Source organism: Stegodyphus dumicola, chromosome 9, assembly GCF_044657685.1.
Source record: "Stegodyphus dumicola isolate Sdum_Otavi_A_Nest chromosome 9, ASM4465768v1".
NCBI classification, from domain to species: Eukaryota; Metazoa; Arthropoda; class Arachnida; order Araneae; family Eresidae; genus Stegodyphus; species Stegodyphus dumicola.
Window position 1 is genome coordinate 118688335 of NC_140776.1, and position 24814 is coordinate 118713148.

At 32.5% G+C, this 24814-nt stretch overlaps 1 protein-coding gene across 1 annotated transcript in view; it reads right to left on the minus strand.

Moving 5' to 3' along the window:
* Nucleotides 1-24814, minus strand: part of LOC118179524 (kinesin heavy chain-like) — a 190982-nt gene that overhangs the window by 141951 nt on the left and 24217 nt on the right. Inside the window, exon 2 of the mRNA XM_035348781.2 lies at nt 6860-6947. Coding sequence (XP_035204672.1) covers nt 6860-6947 — 88 coding nt within the window. The remainder of the gene's footprint in view (nt 1-6859; nt 6948-24814) is intronic.

The following is a 24814-nucleotide window of genomic DNA, read 5'->3' on the forward strand; positions in this document are numbered from 1 at the left end:
ATTTTTAGAGAAATAAAATTCTCTGTTCTCGAATCCATTTTGACTTTCTTTTTTTTTTTTTTTTTCCCGTCACGTCCGTACGTACGAATAAAAAGAACTCTTTATTTGAAAACGGATTGTCAAAGGGATTCAAAATCAGTTTTTCTCGTGACGCTTATATCTTGCACAGCTCAAAACGATTAGTCGTAGAACATTTTTAGACAACGATTAGTCGTAGAAATTTTGTGTATGTGACTTCTATAACGTCTAGTCGTCCTTCTATAGCATCTAGTTAATATCTAGTCATTGCATAGGAAATGAATTTAAGTAAAATAGCAGACAATAATACTGCGAAGGTAAATATTTACGCTTATGAAAGGAAAAAAACAAAAAACTTTAAACTTTAATTACTATTCTTTCTAAATTAAAAAATAACCATTCATATATTATTAATAAATATTTATAATGCGTTCTTAAAATGAAAATAAAGAAAATCTGTGTGAATAATCCTCAGTAAAAGTTTATTAGCCTAAAGGGGCAATTTTCCCAGAAGAGCTATTAATTTCGTTTTGGCATTTTGAGTCGTTCACTATAAAACATCGTTTCATTTTTCAAATTGTTGCCAACAAATATTACCTGTATCATATAATTTCTTTACCTGTATCATATTTAAAGGAATTAAATAATGAAGAATCTGCATGAAAGTATGTATGTTTCCATTATTGTGAAAAAACCAACGGTGCTTTGAGACATCAAATTCTGAATAACATAGTCCTCCACTCGAATATGGGCACCTGGAAGCCCAAATTTGGAATTTGTTTTATTATCTATTTCATATTTTGTAAAACTTTAACGAATGTTTTATTAACGAACTTCACGATTTCGAAGAGAGCCATGGCAACACTGTAAGAAAAAGAGCATTTTATCTCCAGTCCGCGAGACTATGTATGGGAAATCCCAAAGATATATTGTTTATACTTTGTGATATTGCTGTTGAAATTAATTTTATGGTTTAAGTGAGAAGCACATGATATTTAATAAATAAATTTAAGTCACGAAACGTTAAAAAAACGCCCCTTTCGGTGTAATATAAAATCAGAAAGTTTTCAGATTTTTTTAAAATTTAATTCAAACTAGCTATTATATTTCATTGATGAGTGTAACAAAATTGGTGACCCACATTTGACTTTTTTATATCACTTCTAACAAATATACCTAATTTCAGAATGCGCCACTACATAAATTCACGTTTATCTTTCGAAATTTTGGATAAAAAAACTCTAACGTTCTGCAGGTATGACTAGAAATACAACTATTGTAAAAATGTATTGTAAAATTTTTACAAAGTGATTGTAAAAATTTTAACATTTCTTCTTTAAGGTTATATTTCAGAAGTTTTTTGTTTTTTTTTCCAAAAATTTATAAAAATTACTAAATACAAATTTTTAAATTTAATTGGAAAATATCTGCGAATTTTATTTAAACTGAACCTCAATTTTGAATTGTGAATGGAATGTCAATTAATATTGATAAATATATACCAAATTCAATGAGGAGTTAAAATTTTGAGAGCAAATTGTTTAAAAACTACTTGTGTAATTGTTTTGGCATAACGTGAATCGTAAAATCGAAATGTGGAAAAAATCGGTATGTCACTTCAGAAAATATCTAATCTTATATCGAAATCCTATATTATAACTATGCTATATATAAACTTAATATATTCCTAAGTTGTGTGTCGAAGACAAATGTAAGGTCCAAGTTAAATTTCGTCAATCGACCCAGTAGAACGGTAAATATAGAACTGCCCCCCTTTTTCTGCAGAGTTTACAAGGAAGTTATGTGGGGTCCGCAGCATTTTTTTTCCTCCTTTTGCGGTCAGAAATATTTACGTACAATTGGATATGATTCAGCAACTTTTTTTAATGGCCGAGCGCTTTATTTTACATCCATTAGCCCTGCGCCACAACTAGGGCCAGAAGTGGTGGCCATTTCATTATGGAAGCACCTAATAGGAAGTCACCGTTGCCTCCTAGGAAGGGATGGACAGTTACAGCCATGCCTTCTCCGGTATTCGAACCCAGGCCCATCGTTACAGCAGTCAAGGTAACTAACCACTATGCCAGCTAGGCGACATGATGATGATATAGAAACTACCTCTACATATTCAGCTTTCCTGAGTACAACATAAAATACTAAATTAGCAAAATAAAACGTTCCCAGAAAATGAGTATAATTCTGGCATTAAGTTTACTCTTGTTAATGAAAGCCTTTTCGCTACAGATTCCGTTTTGTGCACTTTGTCGCTAAGATGTTTAGCATATTTTGCAGCTTCTTTTGCAGTACACATTTTTCACGGATTATGCTTCGTTTAACACTCAATGAACATGTCTTTTTTTATCGTTAGCATCATTTTTGTTGCATTAAGCTGAATAGCAAACAACGTCTCTTCTAACTTTGAATAATATCTTTGTTGTTTAGAGTACGTTTCTTCGAAATTCCGAAAACATGCTTCCAGGCCAGTTTTATTTTGACCACCCTGTAAGAGATTAGAGAGATAACTTTTAAATTGTTGTATGAAAATTGTAATGTGAATCAACAAATACTAAATTACTCGATATTCTCAGGTAAAAATTCCCCATACAGATAAGTAAAAGATTTATAACCTTTACGGCTGAAGACCAATAAAAATATAGTAACAGCACAAGTAATTACGTGTATGCATAGGCCGAATCCCCGTAAAACAAATAGTAGAAAAAGCCCGTAGACTTACACGAGTACACTTAGCCTAAATCTTCATAAAAACCAATACGCAAAACTCCACAGAAATTCATGAATACCTGTAGGCTAAATCCTCGTAAACAAAACCGATAGAATTATATGGGCATCCATAATCAGAATCCACATGAAGAAAGCAGTATACAAAACCAACAGAACTGTAGACAAAATTTCCGTAAAAAAACTAATCATTATATAAGTATTATGAGACCAAAAAACTATTGTATTCCTGTAAGCTAAATCCTCATAACCAGTATAAGTACAAAATTAGCCCAGATAAAATGCACAGAACTACATCGGGAAGAGGGGGGAGATGTGTAGAATAATTTTAAATGAAATTGATAGAATTTTAAATACTTATGCCATTTTGTAGGCACGCCAGTACAAACATATTACAAAATATTTGTATAAATTATCGAAAATCTTGTCAGAAAAGTTTGGAAATGAAATTAATAGGAAGATTTCAGCTCTTCCCAAACATTTTGGAATTGTAACCACTGATGTAAACACTTAACAAAGATTATACACTTTCTTTACCTTATGAAAACAAAATATCAAGTTAAATGTTTCAATTAAAGTACATTCAAATTATTATGCATGAAGAAAACGTTAAATTGGTCATACAGTATTATAACCTTTACGGCAGTATATAATATAATATATAAGTATTATAACCTTTTATATATATATATATATATATTTAAACAAATTTAAATTTTTAACAAATACGTAAATGATTTTAATCACAAATTATCTGAAAAAATTGCCCAAAATAATATGCGTATTTCAAACCTCGCTGATGCATATGTTAAAATAAAATTATTTAGTAAAAACTTTTTTACCAATATTTTCCAATGGAAACCTAAACATTGGTATTTCTTTATATAAGCTTGCTGTATAACAAATACCTAAAAATAAATTTATTGAGTGGTTGCTTAAATTTTAAGTTATCTACATTGCATTTGAGCAAATCTAAATGAAATTACATGAGACCCCAGCTTTCAGAAAGACTATAGCGTTTATTATTTAGTGTATCTACACAATAATATATAACTTAACTGTTTATTTTATTTTCATCATAAAGGTGTTCTGATTAAAGATTTCATTCCCCATTCAGGTTTTCCTCGATACAAAAAGAATTTAGAAAATGAAATCAGCCAAAGAACACAAAAATTAGAATATATATTAAGTTTTAATACAGTTTACATTAAACTAAATTAAAATGTAATATAATAGAGCAAGCAAAACGAACAGAGACGTAATTAGAAATTTAAAAAAGAATTCCTGCAAGCCCCCATAAAGGTCAACACTGATTCCAACACGCCTATATCCTGTATGGTGTATGGTGACTCATATACACATAGATACTGTGATCCTAGAAATTTCAAAAATTTATGTAACCCATCGAGCACAGATTCTCAAGCCACAGTTCGGAAATTGCTGATATATCTTATTGTAAGTTAAATACACTCATGTCCATAAATTAAGGATAATTCGGAGTCACGCGTAAATCGAACTCTAAAATAAATATATCACCTGTAAAATCACTACACACATCTTCAAGAATCATATGCAAATTTCAGGAAGTAACCAGATGACACCGATAGTACGTCACAATGACGAGAGTGTAAGAGAGTGATATATAAGGAATACAGGCAAAGAAGTAAAACTGTTCGCAGGCGCTTTATAAGCATTTCAGTGCAATAACCGAATAGTTATGACACAAAGGACGCATTTGGATGATTTTTTACGTGGTAGAATTATCGGCCGTCTGGAATGTGGGCGTACCCTACTGGAAGTATCAGACGAACTTGGAATTGCCCCAGAGTGTCATCTCCAGGCTTTGGCAACGATTCTAAGATGATGGTAATGTGAGTAGACGTTACAGCATAGGTCGCCACAGAGTTACAACGCCGAAGGAGGACAGGTATTTGGCAGTTACTGCCAAAAGAAATAGGCGGAGCACAGCCTGAGACCTGTCTCGTCAAAGCTCTCTTCAGCCACTGGTACGACAATTTCAAGGCAGACCGTGTACAGATGCTTACGGAAGATTGGTCTATATGCTCGTAGACCTGTCAGATGCGTTCCACTTACTGAAACTCTCTGTCGCCTGCGGTTAGCCTGGAGTAGAGAGCATGCATTGTGGACATCGCAACAGTGGGCTTGTGTGATGTTTTCCGACGAGTCCAGGTTTAGCTTGCAGTCTGTTTCTTGCCGGACGTTCATATGGAGAGCTCCAGGTACCCGTTACCACCTAGAAAACATCATTGAACGACACCGTTACGGTGGTGCAGGAGTGCTCGTTTGGAGTGAAAGTATTCTGGGTTCCAGAACTGACCTGCATGTTCAAATTGGAAGCATGACAAGCCAAATCTATCGGGACGTCATTCTGGAACAACATGTACATTTGTTTCGCGGCGCCCTGGGCGCACAATTTGTGTTTATGGATGACAACGCCCGTCCTCACCGTGCAAACATCGTAAGCGAATGTCTTCAATCGGAGGATATCACCCGTATGGACTGGCCAGCATTCTCACCGGACTTGAATCCAGTTGAGCACGTTTGGGATATGCCTGGCCGACGAGTTGCAGCCCGTCAATCTCCTCCTACATGTCTACCGGAACTTCGGAGAGCATTGCTTTTTGAGTGGTGTAAAATACCCCAAGATCAGATCGATAATTTGATACTCAGCATGCGTAGGCGTTGTACGGAGTGTATTTCATCGTCTGGGAGACATACAATGTATTAACAATCATACCAAACATGTAATGTTGGTTTTTTGTAAATAGGTTTTTTTTTTTTTTGTAATTTGCTCCAGGGAGAAAAAATCGCTAATTTTTTTAATAATACCAAACATATAGTACCTTTTTTGCTCTTTACTTTTTGTTTAATAAATAAGCTTTATAAATAATTGAAATTTGTTTTGCTTCTAATTCTTTCTTTGCCTGATTTTGCATTATCCTTAATTTATGGACATGAGTGTATATATTCTGATTCTGCATCTCACTTTTAGTGCTGTATAAACTTCCATAGACTTTAATAGTTAAATATAAGTAAAACATATAATATATAGGTATTTATACAGAATTATTTCTCGAGATAAAAAAGCCTAATTATTAACTTTTGTTTTGTAAAGAATTAAATATCTGAATAAATATGAATATACTCACACTTGTGTATATGTTATTATAAATATGTATTAAGTTCAAAACTAATTCTCTGTGAGTAAAAATATAAAAATACTATTAAGAAGTAATAAGAGTTCACTGCCAAATAAATTTTATATAATACAGCATTTAGCAGTATATAAAATCTTCTACAGAGCTTTATGTTAAAATTACTCTCACTCTATTCAGTTATACTCATACCAATTATATGAATATAGCACATATAGAATTGTTTTTGAAGAGAATACATATTTGTTTACAAATAATTTTACCTGCTTTAATATTTATACAAATAGATACATTTAGTGAAGAAAATTGTAACTGCTTATCCTGCAATGCAACTAATTTGTAGCTAATATAAGCAAATAATGTTTAAATATTACTTGGACTATGTTTGAAATCAATGCTAAAATAGTGCCTTTACAAAACTCATTATTCAAAACGCTATGGCTTTAACTGTCTTGTAAAACCTTTCATTACTTTTGCAAAACTCATACATATATAAAAATCAGTTCATCTAAATCAGTTGACTATAAACTTTCCTAAAACGATTATCACAATTCCAGATAATGGACATTTGGAATAAATTTTATACAATGTAATTTTTAATCAAACATCTCTCGAAGTTACTAATAATTTTTATCATTCACTCATAATTATAATATAAATAAAATAACATAAAATTATGAAATATGGTAAGAATAGTAATAAATTTATTTTCCGACAATATTTGGAATAACATTTTCCCACTTAGCATACTTACATTATGTGAATACACATGAAAGAAAATTAGAATCGAAATACTTTTCCAAGAAGAAAAATTTTCTACTTTTTATAATTTTGGATAATTTGTTTCAAAGGATAGAATTTCTTTACATCTAATTTAGTTTCACAGAAATCAGATACGTCGTCCAGACTAGAAGCTACATAATTACCTTTGACAATGGCTTGCGCCGCTTCATTATAAACTTTCTCTTGCGTTGCGTTTGGCTTGAATACTTTATCATATATGTACACTTTACCCTGAAAGAAAAGCATAACATTAATACTTCACACAAAGCAGTTACTGCATTTTCACTCTAAAGATATTTATATAATGCATTTATACTAAAGTTTCCATTTTACTATGCAATATTTTAATATTTATGTCAAACAAGAACAAAACCTCCAGATCCAGAACAAATTAAAAAGGAATAACACAATCTTCTATAATGAACAAAGAGTCTTTAAAGAATGTACTTGATAATTATTGGATAATTATTAACATTCTTATCGCAGAAATTTGATGGAAAACTTTATGATTTTAATGGTTAATAGTTCTCAAAGCAGCCCATTTTGAAACTGATATATCAAATACTCAAAATAAATCTTTCGATCCCGCTACAGAAATAAATATTATAAAACAGTTTTAAGGCATTTCTTCCGTCTTCTTAGCATGCCTTCGTGGTGCAGTGGTCAGCACACTCGGCGCGTATTTGAGAGGGCCATGGTTCGAGTCCCAGCGACAGCATTGTTCATTTTTTATATATCCTGCTTTCAAAAAATACCTAATGCCTCTACAGTGGCGCCCGAACTAAAAAGGGTGGTGGATGATAGTCTCCATTACCAAAATTTGGCGACTGGTTCCCCTAATCCCCAGTCACCCTTTAAAAAATGGAGTATATAAGTTATTTCTCCAGCCTTCTTAGCATGCCTTCATGGTGTAGTGGTCAACACGCTCGGCGCGTATGCGAGAGGTCCGTAGTTCCATTGCCAGCGAGGGCATTTCTCATTTTTCATGTCTCTTGCTTCAAATAACCTAATGACTCTAGAAGTTTATTAGTTTCTTGTAAGAAGCAACTAAAAATCAAGGAGCTTTCAGATAAACATGAAAAGGGAAATAGTTTAAGTTTATAAATCATGCACAATCATTCGATTATGCTTAGGACTTGTAAAAGCTTAAGAAAATCATATAAAACTGAAAAAAAAATCGTAAAGTTCAAGATTCTGGAGTTTTTGGGATGATTTGCAAAACAAAGGGAGATGCATGACTAGATGTTACAGGAGTCGCATATACAAAACTTCAATTTTCAATTCTGTATTCTTACTTCGTAGGAAGAACTAATTTCCTCTGGATTAACACATTTGCTAATTATCGTTTCATTAGATCTGTAAAAAACTTTAATAAAATCACCAATAGTTTCAATATGTAGATGACAATACCTGTAAAAGAGGTTTCAAACTGGCCGGTTCACCAGCGCCACTTGCAACTCCCGAAAGAATTTTACAGGGTCGGTGAATACGTTTATCGTAAATTACTTAACATTATTATGACAGGAATTTGATGGGGAAACTTTATGCTTTTAATGATTTTGAGTTCACTTTTACATTGTTTTTAAAAACGCATGTGAGTAACGCCTCAAAAAAAACCTACAAATAGAGCTAATTAATTTATACTCTGATATAAGTTTTATTTTCAAAAATTTCAAGATGCAAATTTGATTAAACTTTTTTCGTTAATAATAATGTTAATGTTGTCGAAAGATTAACATTATTATTAACATTATTAATTTAAATGTCTTTGCAAAAATTCATAACGAGATACCCCTTGCTAAGAATTTTTACAATAAGAATAATTACTTTGCTTTTTAATACATTTGTATGTCAACAGCGTTTTTTGTTTGAAACTGAAAATTAGTAATTCTAAAAAAGGAAGCAGACTGTTTTATGAGCATTTATAATTCGTGATGAACATAGTCTCTAAAAATGTTTCACCAAGGTTACAAACTTTATCGAAATCAGAACGCTATGAACTATTGTAGCTTAAATCTGTAACAAAAGATAATGAAGTTTTTAATTATTTACATTCAAGTATGCATTTTGTTCTGCATACGTCAAAGAAAGATGTATTAAGATAAAGAAAGAGAATAGGTTGTCATTATTTATTTCTTAATTTTCTCCCTCTCTTGGTACGTTTTCGTTATCTATTTATTTTAAATAAGTTATTTACTATTTAATTCAATACATTAGAATGTTTTGGAAAACGGCAGTCTGAAAGTTTACTATGCAGCTGTCAATACGTTTTAGTTACAAAGACAACCAAAACAAATTTCTTGCAGATACCAACCATTAGATAAGTATAAACTTGAATTGTTTTCGTCATTGTGTTTATTATTTACGGATGTTTTGGCAAATGTGTAGTAAAGAATTTTGAATTTAGTCACAAATTTTTATTTCATTAAAAGCACTTTTTTTTAAAAGAAATCTAGTCCGTCAGCTGTGGCCGGTGTGAAGTTTGAGTTTGAGACCACTGCCTTTCAGTATTTCTTTTCCCTCAATTTTACAGCTTAAATCTTCAAAACATAAGACGGTTTATCTATTGGACCAAACGTTTTGAAAACATTAAAACAGCTTGAGTACGAAACTAAGTATAAGCTGCCTAAAAATTACTAAAACCAAAAATATTTTATTTTAGGATGTTGGAAAGATGTTAGTTGTTTTCCAAGTGTATGATATTTAAAAATTGTACTAGTTAATTATACTTAAAACTGAGAGAACTCCGTTTACAGTGACAGTTAATAACTGTACCGTCACACAATTACGTAGAAAGACACTGGGACATAGGAAACGCGAGTAAGAGAAAAATATTGTTTGTAATTTCCTCAATAGCGAATCAAATAGTGTTATTATGTCAGAAATTGTTAATTCCCTCAGACGAAAGGGCTCACCGAAAGGTGTGTGTGTGTGATTATGGCAAAGCCTCAAGGGCTATCTGCCTAAGGGGAGGGATGCCTTTGTGAAGGACTTTCTAAGGGAAACTGGCTCGTATACACGTTACAAATGGGGAAAACCATGAAAACGCCCATGCAGTCAGCCCGTTCGCGGGATTCGAACCTTGGACCGAACTACCAGTGTTCAGCGACTTTACCGCTCGGCCGCTGGTGGGCCGAAAGGGCACATAACACATACTATATCGGAATTACTATCATATGTATTAAATGATTCATTCCTGTGTTACCGCTCCCCCCAATGTACAGATAAAAATACAGACCTACAATGTACAGATAAAATATTTATTATAAGCTTCATGATTATTCATTTCTTCCTCCATTTTCATATTACGTTGTATTCTGCAGCGCCATATAGCCCTCTATCGGCTACTTTTTAAATTTTTTGTTTTCGCAAAAACTTCTTTACCGTGTCTCAATAACTTCCTTCTAACATCGGTGCCGATTCGAGAACTACAAACGACCCTGAGTGATCTCAGTTTAGTTATGAATACCAGCTATTTAATAATATGGTTAATAATACACAAATTAGTTATCTTTTCTAATATTTAGTAATGAAAAATTTGTGTAAATATGTACAGGGTAGTCATAAAAATAACTTATATCAATATATGAACCTCTAACGGCCTATCCGCTAAAACATTCTAAATGAAATTTCAGATATTGTTCTTTGAAGGTATACGCTCCAGATTGTGATAATTAAAACAATACATCACTTACGATTCCAGTGTCAAATCTTTTGAATGGTGGCACCCACTTTTTCCCAGCGCATTGGAAAACCATGAACGGCGTTCGAATGATATACGTATGAGGAAAATTGCCGGTGCAAAACATTTGCAAAGAACAGATCATCATCATTCCTCATCAGATATGTTGAAGACAGCAGGTGGCCACTGTGGATGTTATGGACGGGACAGGCACATTTCTCCTTAACTGGGAAATGTAAACTCCAAGAGCTACATTCACTGCGCTGACAAAAATGTTCACGGCCTTTACACCAGCGCCACCTAAAGTGACTGTGTGGTGCGACATCGCAAGCACATTCGTTTCCTGTTCCCACGTCTTTGAAGAGGTCACTTCCATACGTAAGAAAACGTACTCCATCACAGGTGCCCGGTAACCCACAATGTTGCAAAATTACGTAATTCTAGAAATAATGTCGTTAATGTCATTGTATGGATGCAAGATGGTGCTCTCCCTCATACGTCACTACATATGTTGAGCAAGTGCTTCAGCAGCATTTCGGAGATAGGGCTATCTCCCTAACTTGGTAATTAATGACCACTTAATTCACAAAGCGTAAAATATTTAATTCTTCTTTCGAATTAAATCTGTCAGTTATTGATTAATAAACTAAGCGAATTTAAACCAATAAGTGCAATTTCCATCTCTATCAATGTTAATTATTAGCCGGACCAGTATTCACAGTAACAGGATTCTCTAAATTCGTTGCATACCGTATATACCCGCGTATAAGTCGATCCCCCCACTTCGACATAAAAAATTCGTAGAAAATAAGAAACCCGCGTATAAGTCGGCCCCTCACTTCCGAAATCGATCGAGAAACTTAGAAAAAAAAATTTAAGTACTACATTTATTCAAAATCATCTGAGAAAAAAAAGTAAATACACGATAAAAAATACCTTGGTAAATAAACAAAATCAAAATCCTTCAACGTCCGATTCATGGTCAGATTCGCCAAACATTTCATAGAACTCTTCTGTCGTCATTGGGTCGTCATCATACATATTTTAAGTTTCGAACTCTGTATTGTTACAATCACTACTAGACGTGTACGCCTGTTAACAAAAGTATTTCATGAATGAACAATAACTATTATAAAGACTTATACGTACGTAAAGACTATCTACATTTCTCTTTTCTTGGCGTGTTGGCGAAACTTTTTTATTGCTCTATATTGATCGGTTGTTCGGGTACCGAAAATTCTTTGGTTTAATCGAAACTTACTCTAGTTAAAGTATGAAACTCTGTGATTAATTCGTCACATAATTTAAGTCATGAAATTACTTCAAGTAAGTGACTTATTTGATAAGTCGTCCAATTTGAGTGCGGGAAGAAAACAACTGCATTATATAAAGAAATTTTTGAACTTCCGTGTCTTTTAATTTTTTATGGCCCCGCGTATAAGTCGACCCCCCACTTTGAAGTCTTTTTTTTTGTCCAAAATATCTCGTCTTATACGCGGGTATATACGGTATTTTTTTCTTTTTATCCCAAAATTGGCTATTTGTCTTGAAATGAATTTTGAGTCGGTTCACTATAAAAAGCGAATCACGTTTCAAATTGTTGTCACCAAATATTATCGCCCTTTAGTCTTTTTAATAAGTTACACTATATTGAAGAATCTGTATGTATATTCCTATAGCAGCATAATTGCTATGCTCCTTATTTGTAATTTTGCTGTTGAGTTGCATATGGCGAAAGTGAAAAAAAAAAAAAAAAAACTGTTTAATAATAAAGCAAAAAGGCAAAAAGAAACGAGTTAGCGGAAGTGAGTGCAACAGCAGACCGGTACATTGTGAGCTCATGGACGGCTTAAGAAGCTTAACAATTCGTTTTGGGCGAGGGTTGAAATTTTAAACTTTTCAGATTTTTTATAATAACTATTTTAGGTAGCTAACCGCTCAAGCGGCTAATATGTTTAAAAAAAGCGAAGCGCTTTTTTGGCTTTCTTAAAAAAAAGAAACATTTTAACTGTATCGCTGCGCGCTTACGAATCAGTTTCTACGTTTGACTTTACAATTCTTTGAATAACATCATTCTTACGTCCCCCGATCATCTGTAACTGTTAATCTAAAGCAATTTCATTCTGGAATCAAACTATTACCATCTGTGAAAGTATTACGCCTGAGTAGAATGCCTTAAACCTTAATAATATCAATTTATTTACACATCTTTTATAACTGTACACCAAATATTTAGACATTTAGTGATTATAAATTATTATTCAAAGAGGTTTACTTTGAATTTATAAACTAATTCAAACGTCTTCTTTTGCATTTTAAAAACCTTGAAAATAAAATTTCGATAATGATGTAGTATGCAATTTATCGCTTTTCATTAGGTGGTTTTTTTTTTCTTAGATGGCGCCACTAAAATGATATTTTTAAATTTGAACGTGTTATAAAATGGTGGGAAAAATAAATGATTAAAACAAAAGCCATTTTTAATGCCACCACCTAAGAAATAATTAACAAACTAAAACCGATAGATCGTGTAGCACATAATTACCGAAATTTCTCTTATTGCACTTTGTCGAGTAAATTGTACATTGTGCTAATTTCCTTATTGAAAATGTATTCTTTATTTAAATTTTCTTCTCATTATCATTTCAATATGGCGACACGAAAATTACATTTCTAATTTTTAAATAAAGTAAAGTTAAAAATTGCTTTTCTTATAAAATAAAATAAATAAGCTTTTATTTAGAATTTGTAATATAATTAACGAGCTAAAAGAATAAATTTAAGAGTAATTAGTCAAATAGTTTCACGGCGGCAGGAGATTAAAAAATCCTCTTCACAAAATTCATCTGCAATTTTATATCACGAATAATAAAAGCGTGGATGCCCAAATAACGAAATTTATTATTCGAATGGCATTGTGCATAATATAAGCCGATCTCCATAACTTTATCACAGCCAGTAGACAACTGTTGATGAATTTTCTGAAGGGAATTATTTAATTGCTTGCTTCTAGGAAAACACACAAAAAATTATTTTTCTTCTTGTAATTCATTATTTTACACATGCTAAACAAAACTTTGTTGTATAAAAATATTTTTAAACCTTTAAAAACTCATATTGAAAACATATAGTCAAACATTCAACTATACACAAAATGGATCCTAAAATTATCCCCCTAAAAGCAATGAATAAATAAATAATTAAAAATTTAATAAAAAATGACAAAAAAATCTGTTTCAGATTTTAAATTACGTCCAAAGGTGCGTTCATTAACGTTTTCTGTGTCACCTTTATTTATTAAATATCATGTTCTACGCACTCAAACTATAACATTCAGTTCAACAGCAATATCGTAAATTAATTTTAAAATGAGCATATCTTTAGAATTTTCGATACACCAGTCTCGCGCACTAGAGATAATTTTTCCCTCCGTACAATGTTGCCATTGCTCGCTTTAAAATCGTTCAGTTTCTTAATCAAAAATTCGTTAATGTGTTATAAAATATGAAATTAATAATAAGAAAAATTTCAAATTCAAATTAGGGCTTCCACATGCCCATATTCTATGGAAGATTATGTTATTCCAATTTTGATGGCTCTAGGTGCCGTTGTTTTATCACAATGCGAGAAACATACATACATTTATGCAGATTCTTCATTATTTAATTTTTTTTAATATAATCCAGGGCAATAATATATGGTAGCAAGTGTTTGAAAAGTGGTACAGCCTTTTAAAGTTTTCGACGCAAAATGACAAAATGAAATTAATAGTCCTTCAAGGCAAACTGCCCCTTTAGACTAATAAAACAGTAGAAAATATTACAGTATCAAAAATAACAATGCAATTAACTGAATTTAAAAATCTAGTGAAATTTACCGCGATATGAATCTACTGACCTAATAAAATAGTATCAATTTTTAAAGAAATCACTTCCTCCACATTGCACTGTCATTGACAAAGAGTGTGCATATAAAATGAGAACTATTTGTATTCGATAACTCGTGAGGAAGCAGGTGAAAAATCGATGACAAAATTTCAAAAGTGAAACACCATGAATGAACTAAATGAAAGCTTATAAAAAATTTCTACGATGCATAATTACATCGTTATCAATAAAATTTTCCATAACGCTACACTAGGGCTAAACAATAATAAGTGGTCTGTGATGTATAACTGCATCCAAACAAATACATACTTGTCAAAACGTTTCTGTACAAGCCAGACATACGTTGGAGTTACATGTCACTAATAAGTGTTGAATGTAATTTTGATTTCAAGTGTGTAACGTTATTCGGAGAAATCATTCTTCTCAAAATGTTTAACAGGGTTACATTAGAGCTACACATCAATAATAAGTGCTAAATGTAATTTCGTGGTGTGTAGAAGCAGAATGCATTTGAAAAAACAAAAAAGTAGCATTAAGATTTCATTCATGCATTAAGATGTGAAATCTTTCCAAGAATTTAACCAATATTAATTTCTTCTTCAATAATTTCTTGTTCAAAAATACTTGACGCGTTCTTTAATTTCAAAATCCGCACTTCATCAGTTCAAGATCAAAGCATTGCTTTCCTGCGCTTTTAATTAATTTGCAAAGTAAACCGTTTTACAGGCGCAAAAAAAGAAGTCTGGTGTGCTGCTTAATATACACACACCACGGCTATTTTAATAACGTTAATCAAATAATGACAGACACTAAACGATGAGAAAAAATATCCTTCATAGCAGCAATAGGATTTAACTCATTTAATATAAAAATATCAAAAAACATAAAAATAGGTAGTTTTACAGCATTTTAATAGAGAAATTACAAAAGTATCATCCTTAATGCAGAAGTTAAATTATGAACGTTTCTGGAACTTATTTGACCGATGAAGTACCTCTAATCTTAATAATAGGAGGGAAAGCCTCCCTGGAAAATAACTTGGCAACGTAAAATTTTAAATTAGGGAAAGGAGCAACCTTAGATGTTTTCAGAAAAATTTCCCTCTGCATACTAACACAAATGCAGCAAGTTCTCTCTATGTCTGAGATAACCCCACAAAGACTGTCCAAGGTTTTAAGAAAGTCTTTTTATTTAAACGTATTTTTTTAACAAATTAGAGCGAGACAGTGATGAAAATAAGAACAGTCAAATCAGTTTGAAAATGTTTGATCCGTAGTTTAGGATTACACAATTAAATACTAAGCTACCAGCATACTGAGTAATTTTCCGTCACGTCAGTTTAAAGTAACGTCGGCCAGAAAACACAAAAGCAGAGATAATTGAGTTTAACTAGAGCTGGCCGGAATCTAATCACTCAGCGCTCATTGCCAGAGGTATTCTCTCTGTCAAGATCCAAAACCTCAGCTTTAATAATCAATCAACTAATCTGAATTCTGGTGAGGAATACGAAAAGAAAAGGTCCAAATCATAATAACTGGTTAGTTTAAAATAAGAACTTTACAACTTTTATTCACGTTTTTGCATTTATCGTCATTTCCTATATACTATTTTCGTGTTCAACTTATAAGATATTAAAAATATTCTAAATTTAAATAAATGTATATAACGTTATTTCTGATATATGTGTAATGTGGTAGAAATATTGATGGCACAAATGCTGATCTCTAATGAACAGCAAATGTAGCAGCCGAGGCCAATTAAACATTCATTTTTATTTCAAATGGCATTTGAGGCCATAATTCAATTGGCATTCTATTCATGACTGATTCGAAACTTTTATATTTTTTTCAGCTTTGCGAAAGCATGGAAGCAGCAGTCTATCTCAGCTGAGGTGCATAAAGCAAGTGCATAGTCATTTCAATATGGAGACTTATTAAGAGAAAGGTTTCTGTTTTCGAAAATGTGAGTTCCGAATTATCTGCTTCATCATCGTTATATAAGAGTCATATGATGCGAATTAATCAAGAAATGAAGCAGTCCAGAAAATGTTATTTGCATTGTTAGTGCAGAGAGGAGGAATACCCAACTTAAAATTGGGAATTAAGGGAGCTGTTCCTAATTTATGTTATAATTTTATTTACATATTTTTTGTCATACATGTGCTTTTTTTGTGTGACGTCTGTCTCTTATGTTTCTTATGAAGTTACGTCGTCTTGTGAATCTACGCATTAGAGCTTTTCCAAGTAATTTCAAAAATAATATCTCGTCATTAATAGCTATTTTTATTACCTCTATTAGTTGTAATAAATTTAAGATATGTGGGACAGAAGACACCAGTTTTATTTTAATCATAGCCGAGATGGTTATATACGTAGCTGGCATACAGACGGAATGCATATTAGAAGAAGAAACTTGCAGACATTGGCGAAAAGGCACAATTTTATTTACATTAGACAGACCGCATTACAGATGGCCTAATGCAGATTAATTTTCAAGTGACGCAGTTTAGATTCCAGAAAGGGTATGTAGCCAAATTAAAACGAGGAATTAAAAAGACTATTCCTAAATTATAGTAATTTCCTTTCATATTTTATATTTTACATGTATATGTAATTTTCGAGTTTTGGAAAAGAGGGAGAGGATGATCCTCTAGCAACGGTGAAAGGAATGCATGGGGCAAACATTTTTCAGAAACAATGCTATAGTTTCTGTGTCCCAAGAGGGCACACAAAATGCATGGCAAGCCAAACTCCTCTCTAGAGGCTGGTGGTAGAGTAGGAGGGATGGGACAGATCACCCTCCATCCAAGGTGTTGTGCCTCAAAATTGGAGCAGAACTGCACCGTTAGTACAGCGGAACTATACCTCTACAACTGAAGGCGCATTTCTGATTGTCCCGTCCAATTCTACTGTATATGCTATCACTTATTTATAACCAGAATTGATGGTACAGCATAAAACCGAATTATTAATACTGAGGGCTTTCAATGTTTTACAAAACTCCATAATATTCAGCGTAAAAATATATTTTAATGCGCACTGGAACTCCTATAAATGTAATTGTACTCTAAAAAATACTGTATATATATATATATATATATATACAGTATTTATATATATATATATATATATATATATATATATATATATAAGAAATACTATACTCCATGTAAAAAATACTATATATATATATATAAGAAATACTATACTCCATGTAAAAAATACTATATATATGTAATAATATACAGGGTCATTCTAAATTGTTTTTACAAATGAAGACGGGTACCCTTCCAGACAAGCAATAATTACCATAGAACATAGAGTCGAATTCCACTCTGAGAGACAGAAAAGAGGAATATTAGATTACATCCTGAACTTAAACAGTGTTAAGAAAGCGAAGGAACAAAACCAAAAGTTGAGCAATCAGATTTATTGTTTAGTGAAAAACTCACAGAAAGTGCTCAAAATGCAGACAACTCGCTCTTCCATTTCTGCCGCTCGTACATTTCGCGAATGTCTTGTATCGCTTTTTGAGATGGCAAAAAAGGTGTTTCTCGCATTCTTCGATCAACAGTGGAAAAGGTTGGATGACTTGGAATCCGAGGAGTGGAAATCACTTTTCATATAATATTTGTGCTTCGCGTCCATTCCCTTTTGCTTCACCGTATATGAGGTGAATATCTGCCAATTCCTCGTACGTCTACTCCGCCATAGCATTCGTGGAAGGTTTCGGATGATGTTGCGCCGTTTTCAAGGACACCTATTGCTCTGATTGGCTTTCTCCATCATAAGTTAAGAGCAACATGCTGCTTCTTCATAGTGCAAATTTGCATACGGTTAGTTCTTGATAGTCCTTCATAGCCTAAATTATAGTAATTTATAGTGGAATGTGACCCTATATTCTATGGTAATTATTGCTCGTTTGGATGGGTACTATCACTTCTCGTAATTCGTAAAAACAATTTAGAATCATCCTGTATAAGAAATACTATACTCCATGGGATACCATGTAAAAATACTGTACTATACTTTCTATTCCTATACTTCATTCCATGTAAAAAGTACATCTACTGTTCCAGTGCTGGTTTTTTTCTCTAGATCAAACAAAATTACTTTTAACTTATTTTTGTGCCTTTAATCCTCGACCATGATTTAAGAAATGCGAAAAATAGCTAATTTATGTAAGAGATTTAAAATTACTAAAGTTTAAAAAAGCAAGAAAAATTAAAAATACCACCAAAAAAAAAAAAAAACAGACGAAATTTGCTTATTTCTTGCAGTGAAATCATATATTTATTTTACATTGTAATTTAAGTTTCCAATAATATGTATCGCATGTTTTTATCTTATATCGGAGAAAATAACATTTTGATTTGAATTAAGTTAATCAGGAATAGGTTACGTTTTTTGCGAAAAAGAAAGGTGATTCTGTTGTTTAATTAAGTTAAATACAAAATAGTAACAATACCACATATTTACGTTATATTCTTAGTTAACAGAAATTAATTTACTGATAAGGTTTTAAAATATATTTCACAGTTCAACCTTTTGTTTCTATGAAATGAAATATATTGAAATTTTTGCACGTTTTATGAGTAAAACATAGTTTAAGTTATAACGTATTTTATCCCTTCCTTTCGCGTGCCTTCGTGATGTAATTAGAAGCGCGTCCGATTATTAATCGGGAAGTCGGAGTTTGAATCACGTCGCAGCCATTGCACATCTTTCAAGTTTTTGCCTTGATATAATATAATAACAATACATAGTTTTAAAAGTTTTCCTAAAAAAAGTATTTTTATTTTATTTTACTCAACAATATAATTTTACTTAACAATCTGGTACAATAAAATAAACCGAAATGGAAAAAAGTAAAATTCTCTGGTTTTTTATGATTTAAACAAACAAAAAATTAACCTACATAACCAAATTAGCCATATATTTGTAAGTAATCCAACCCGGATGTTTAAAAGCTATCAGGTGCTGAAGTACAGTGGCAGTTTAGAATATTCAGCTGATAAAGGTCCCAGTTAGTCCGATGTTGAACCTTCTATTGCTCTAATTTCCAAACAATTTAAATTTAGTTTATGAAGATTGCACGAATTAAAAATGCTTTCAAATGAAGTATTTTAAGAAATTCTGAAATAATACTAATGACTTTAAAAATAAAATAAAACTTTGAAATACTAACTTTCCTGCATTCAAAATAAGATTCTAAAATGTGATGTATTTTTCAAAGCATATTTTTAAATTTTGAAATCAACAGTCTGAAAACAAAGCGAAAAAACATCTATAAATATTGCATTAATATTTTAAACTCTGAAATTATTTTTATAATTTACTTAAATTTTAAAATTACTAAAATTAAATTATTTTTATTAAATTATTCTCAGAATGTTCATCGTTCTCTTCCAAGTCACATTACTGTATGCTCAGAACTCCTAGCAAATAAGCCGCTACCAGTACCGTATAAAATTTTAGATTCGTAACGGAAAGACGTTACCATTACTATCAATCCGGTTTGCATCACTGACAGCTCAGATGACATAGAAAGTAAACCAGGTATATTACAGTATTACCTTTATGTAAAATATTGAACTCCCTAAACACGCTTGCATAAATTTGCTCGGAAACGTATTATCATGATTTTCTGTTTCAATTCACATCATCTTCAGCCCCATCATACGCCAAATGTTTACTAGGATTTGGATGCGGTTTCGATCTTAGGCAAACGAGCTAGCTTTCATGGCTGGTTTTTACGGTTTAACACATGTGTAACGAAACTTCGAGCAACTTCTCCAATAAAGTTCTCCATGAGAGCATCAATTCCCATCAGCATATAGTTTCATGTATATTGCTTTATTCAAATAACCTAACCTAACTTAATCACATCATTATCATGTATATTGCTTTATTCAAATAACCTAACCTAACTTAATCACATCATTATCATGTATATTGCTTTATTCAAATAACCTAACCTAACTTAATCACATCATTATCATGTATATTGCTTTATTCAAATAACCTAACCTAACTTAATCACATCATTATCATGTATATTGCTTTATTCAAATAACCTAACCTAACTTAATCACATCATTATCATGTATATTGCTTTATTCAAATAACCTAACCTAACTTAATCACATCATTATCATGTATATTGCTTTATTCAAATAACCTAACCTAACTTAATCACATCATTATCATGTATATTGCTTTATTCAAATAACCTAACCTAACTTAATCACATCATTATCATGTATATTGCTTTATTCAAATAACCTAACCTAACTTAATCACATCATTATCATGTATATTGCTTTATTCAAATAACCTAACCTAACTTAATCACATCATTATCATGTATATTGCTTTATTCAAATAACCTAACCTAACTTAATCACATCATTATCATGTATATTGCTTTATTCAAATAACCTAACCTAACTTAATCACATCATTATCATGTATATTGCTTTATTCAAATAACCTAACCTAACTTAATCACATCATTATCATGTATATTGCTTTATTCAAATAACCTAACCTAACTTAATCACATCATTATCATGTATATTGCTTTATTCAAATAACCTAACCTAACTTAATCACATCATTATCATGTATATTGCTTTATTCAAATAACCTAACCTAACTTAATCACATCATTATCATGTATATTGCTTTATTCAAATAACCTAACCTAACTTAATCACATCATTATCATGTATATTGCTTTATTCAAATAACCTAACCTAACTTAATCACATCATTATCATGTATATTGCTTTATTCAAATAACCTAACCTAACTTAATCACATCATTATCATGTATATTGCTTTATTCAAATAACCTAACCTAACTTAATCACATCATTATCATGTATATTGCTTTATTCAAATAACCTAACCTAACTTAATCACATCATTATCATGTATATTGCTTTATTCAAATAACCTAACCTAACTTAATCACATCATTATCATGTATATTGCTTTATTCAAATAACCTAACCTAACTTAATCACATCATTATCATGTATATTGCTTTATTCAAATAACCTAACCTAACTTAATCACATCATTATCATGTATATTGCTTTATTCAAATAACCTAACCTAACTTAATCACATCATTATCATGTATATTGCTTTATTCAAATAACCTAACCTAACTTAATCACATCATTATCATGTATATTGCTTTATTCAAATAACCTAACCTAACTTAATCACATCATTATCATGTATATTGCTTTATTCAAATAACCTAACCTAACTTAATCACATCATTATCATGTATATTGCTTTATTCAAATAACCTAACCTAACTTAATCACATCATTATCATGTATATTGCTTTATTCAAATAACCTAACCTAACTTAATCACATCATTATCATGTAATATTAGCAAAGCAACAACCTTATGTTTGACTAGATTTTAGTCAAGACTCTATCGATTTTGAGAGCAAACGGCTACAAGTCGTTCTTCATCAAGAGTAAAGAAATCTGCAACGAAAGGAAAGCTATGGTTGTATTTATACCAAATAAAGTAAAGCGAACAAGAAGGTACGCCGTCTATTAGTGGCAGAAATATTAATGAAACTTAAAAAATTGGAACTTGAAAAGTCTTAGTTTGCAAAGTATACTATTATCATTTTTCCACTCTATTTTACGTACTTAACCATACATAAGCTCTTTAACTGCTTGTATATTGAATATATAAGCATTCAGTGTGATTTCGTGCATAGAAATATAGAGTGGAAACTTTCTAAATTGACTACATGCCGTTCCAGACATTTTTTTCTTTTGAGGAGAGCGTGGCCTTACACGTGCTTTTTAATAACGATAATCTTTGCGTTCTTAAACGTACTGACGACTTTTAGAGGTGATCGTCTGGATGTGGCTGCCATGAAAGACTTCATAGTATTTAATTGAAATGATTTCTAGCACTATTTTTTATACTGATGTCAGCCTTTTACAGTATATCATTTCAAATTTAAGCACAAAATTGTTTTGGGGATAGAGCCATTTCTCGTTACATCAAAAAAATGCTTCAGATATAAGCTTCGAAAATGATCATTGATAAATTAAAATACAGCGTTCTAAACGTAAAGCTTAAAAAAGAGACTTAAGGTTCCTTTCAATATTTTAAACTTTATTAATGCTCACAATTATACGATAATGCACGAAAAAGGTTTCAACCATCAGAGATGTTGAAAGGATTATGTCAATTTTATTAACAGTTAAATTTTAAGTTCCTTTCCTGCCAAATTCTTAACTTCAACTTACACTTTCGACCAGAACGTAATTTTGGAATCACTCTGAACACACGTAGCTTTGCAATCTTTCTGAATACTTAATGAGGAGGAGCGGTATTTAAACTGCGAAGTTGCTTTCAGAGTTAGAGAGAATCAGAGTTTCTGATTTACGCGCGTCTGCCTTTCGGCTACTCTCTCTCTCTCTCTCTCTCAAAGCTGTTATTACGTTCGGCCGTACTCAGGCCCTTGATAAGCTTCGTAGTCAAATAAAGTTAAGGGGCCAACTCAATTAAAATCTTAATAGCTTCGGCTATATTTTTTTAATTATTCTTAGTTTTAGTTTATTTATTATTGTCTTAAGTTCAAGCCCAAGTGTCGGCTTTGATTGTACACTCCAAGCGGGAGTTTTGTTAAATCTTATTGGAATAATAAAGGGTTAGTTACCCTTTCTTCTTGTTGTTTCTCGTTACACGAACTTAAGCGATTATTCACTAACTAGTTCTTAAGATTCGTCACTTTCTGCAGTAACTGAGAATTACATTAGTGAGAACGCAATGTAAATCTCCTCTAAAACAAATAAAATCTTGAAAATTTAGACAAGCGTAATATGAATTTTAAGAAACGTTTTTACAGTGATAGCGATGAGATTTTAATTGTCATTTACCATTTACACATTTCCCTCAGCCGCTTGTTACGTGTTTTAAACAATTCTTAAGTTCCCAAGCGAATATTTGCAATAGAAATGTAACGAAAAATATAATTTCGATGTTTTCTAATTATCCGTGCCCACACAAAGCGTTGCCAACTCATTGGAGAATTTTTGAACTGAGGAAAAACTGTTTGCTTATCTTTACGGTGGTACAGTTTTTTAGTGAGGTAGAGTTCCATTCTTAAAAATAATAGAAAGAAGTATTTGATAAGAAACAAGAAATTTTATGAACAAAAAAAAATCTATGTAGTCACAATTTACATCTTTACAGCCGGTGGATACCTTTTAGAGTGCAAATCCGCTAAAAGCGTGCATATGCGTCTGCACTGAACCACATATGCAGTAAGCACTTAATAATTACTATATATGCGAAAAACAAGCAATTCTACCGAAATGTGAGAGTGCAGTCCGCATAGGTCAGATAATGCCATTATTTCTTATACACAGTAGCCAATGAATTAGAATCCAAAGATCAATATTATATTGAGCAACCTTTTGCACTGCTATGACTCGTTTGGGCATTGAGTCTACGTGCTTCTGGAGTGCATTTGCGTCCAGAGAATACCATGATTTGGCTATGCAGCTTTATAGATCTTGTAAATTAGATGGAAGAGGAGGTACTGTCGGATGCGTCTTTTTACCATACCCCACACATTTTCTATGGGATTACGATCCGGGCTATGCAGTGGCCAGGAAAGTGTTGGAAATCAGACGGATGTTCAGCGAACCAATTTTGAACACTTCTGGCACGATATATGGTTGTATTATAGACCATAAAGTATCCTTCGCCATCGGGAAATAATGGAACATTGCAGGAAGCAGTTGATTTGCCAATATATCTAGCTATCTAATGGCTATTTGTTTACCTCAAGGAACCCTAGGACACCACTTCCATGCCAGCAGAACATGACCATATCATCATACTCCTACCAGACCCTTGCACCGTACGAGTAAGGCAAGATGGATTCATGGCTCCAGTGGGTTTACTGCGAAATTCAACGTCTTCCATTAATGCAAAATAAGGTGTAACATGATTTACCCGACGACATTACCCAATTTTCCCCCAGAGGGTCGACGTAGAGAACTCTGTGAAACTACTGGCTAGGATCTGTACCTAGGTAGTCTCAGCCACGGGGATATAAAATTTATGAACTTGGCGGTTCTGAAAGCACTGGAAAGGTCACTCATTGGCAGGCCCGGTGGTCTGGCACGTGTTAGCGCGGCGTGGTACTAGTAGCACGGGTGGTACCGTCCCGGGTACGCTGGGTAATGTCCCGCTGCGACGGGCAGCCCGAGTGACTGGTAGGCAGCAAATTAACGACCAGTGCCTACTGAGAGTTTTTCCCGGGCGGTGCGCCTCTCTCACTCTGAGGGGCCAAAGCGGCGGCTGAACCTTCGCGCCTGGTTCTGAGGAATGGGAACACTTTTAGTGCGATTAAAATCGCGGAACAAGGAAGCCCTAACTTGTTGTAACATTACCAAACTCTAATCCTCAGATGTCCAGTGTCTTCTTTCACGACACCACTACAAACGAATTGTTGCATGTCGGGCAGAA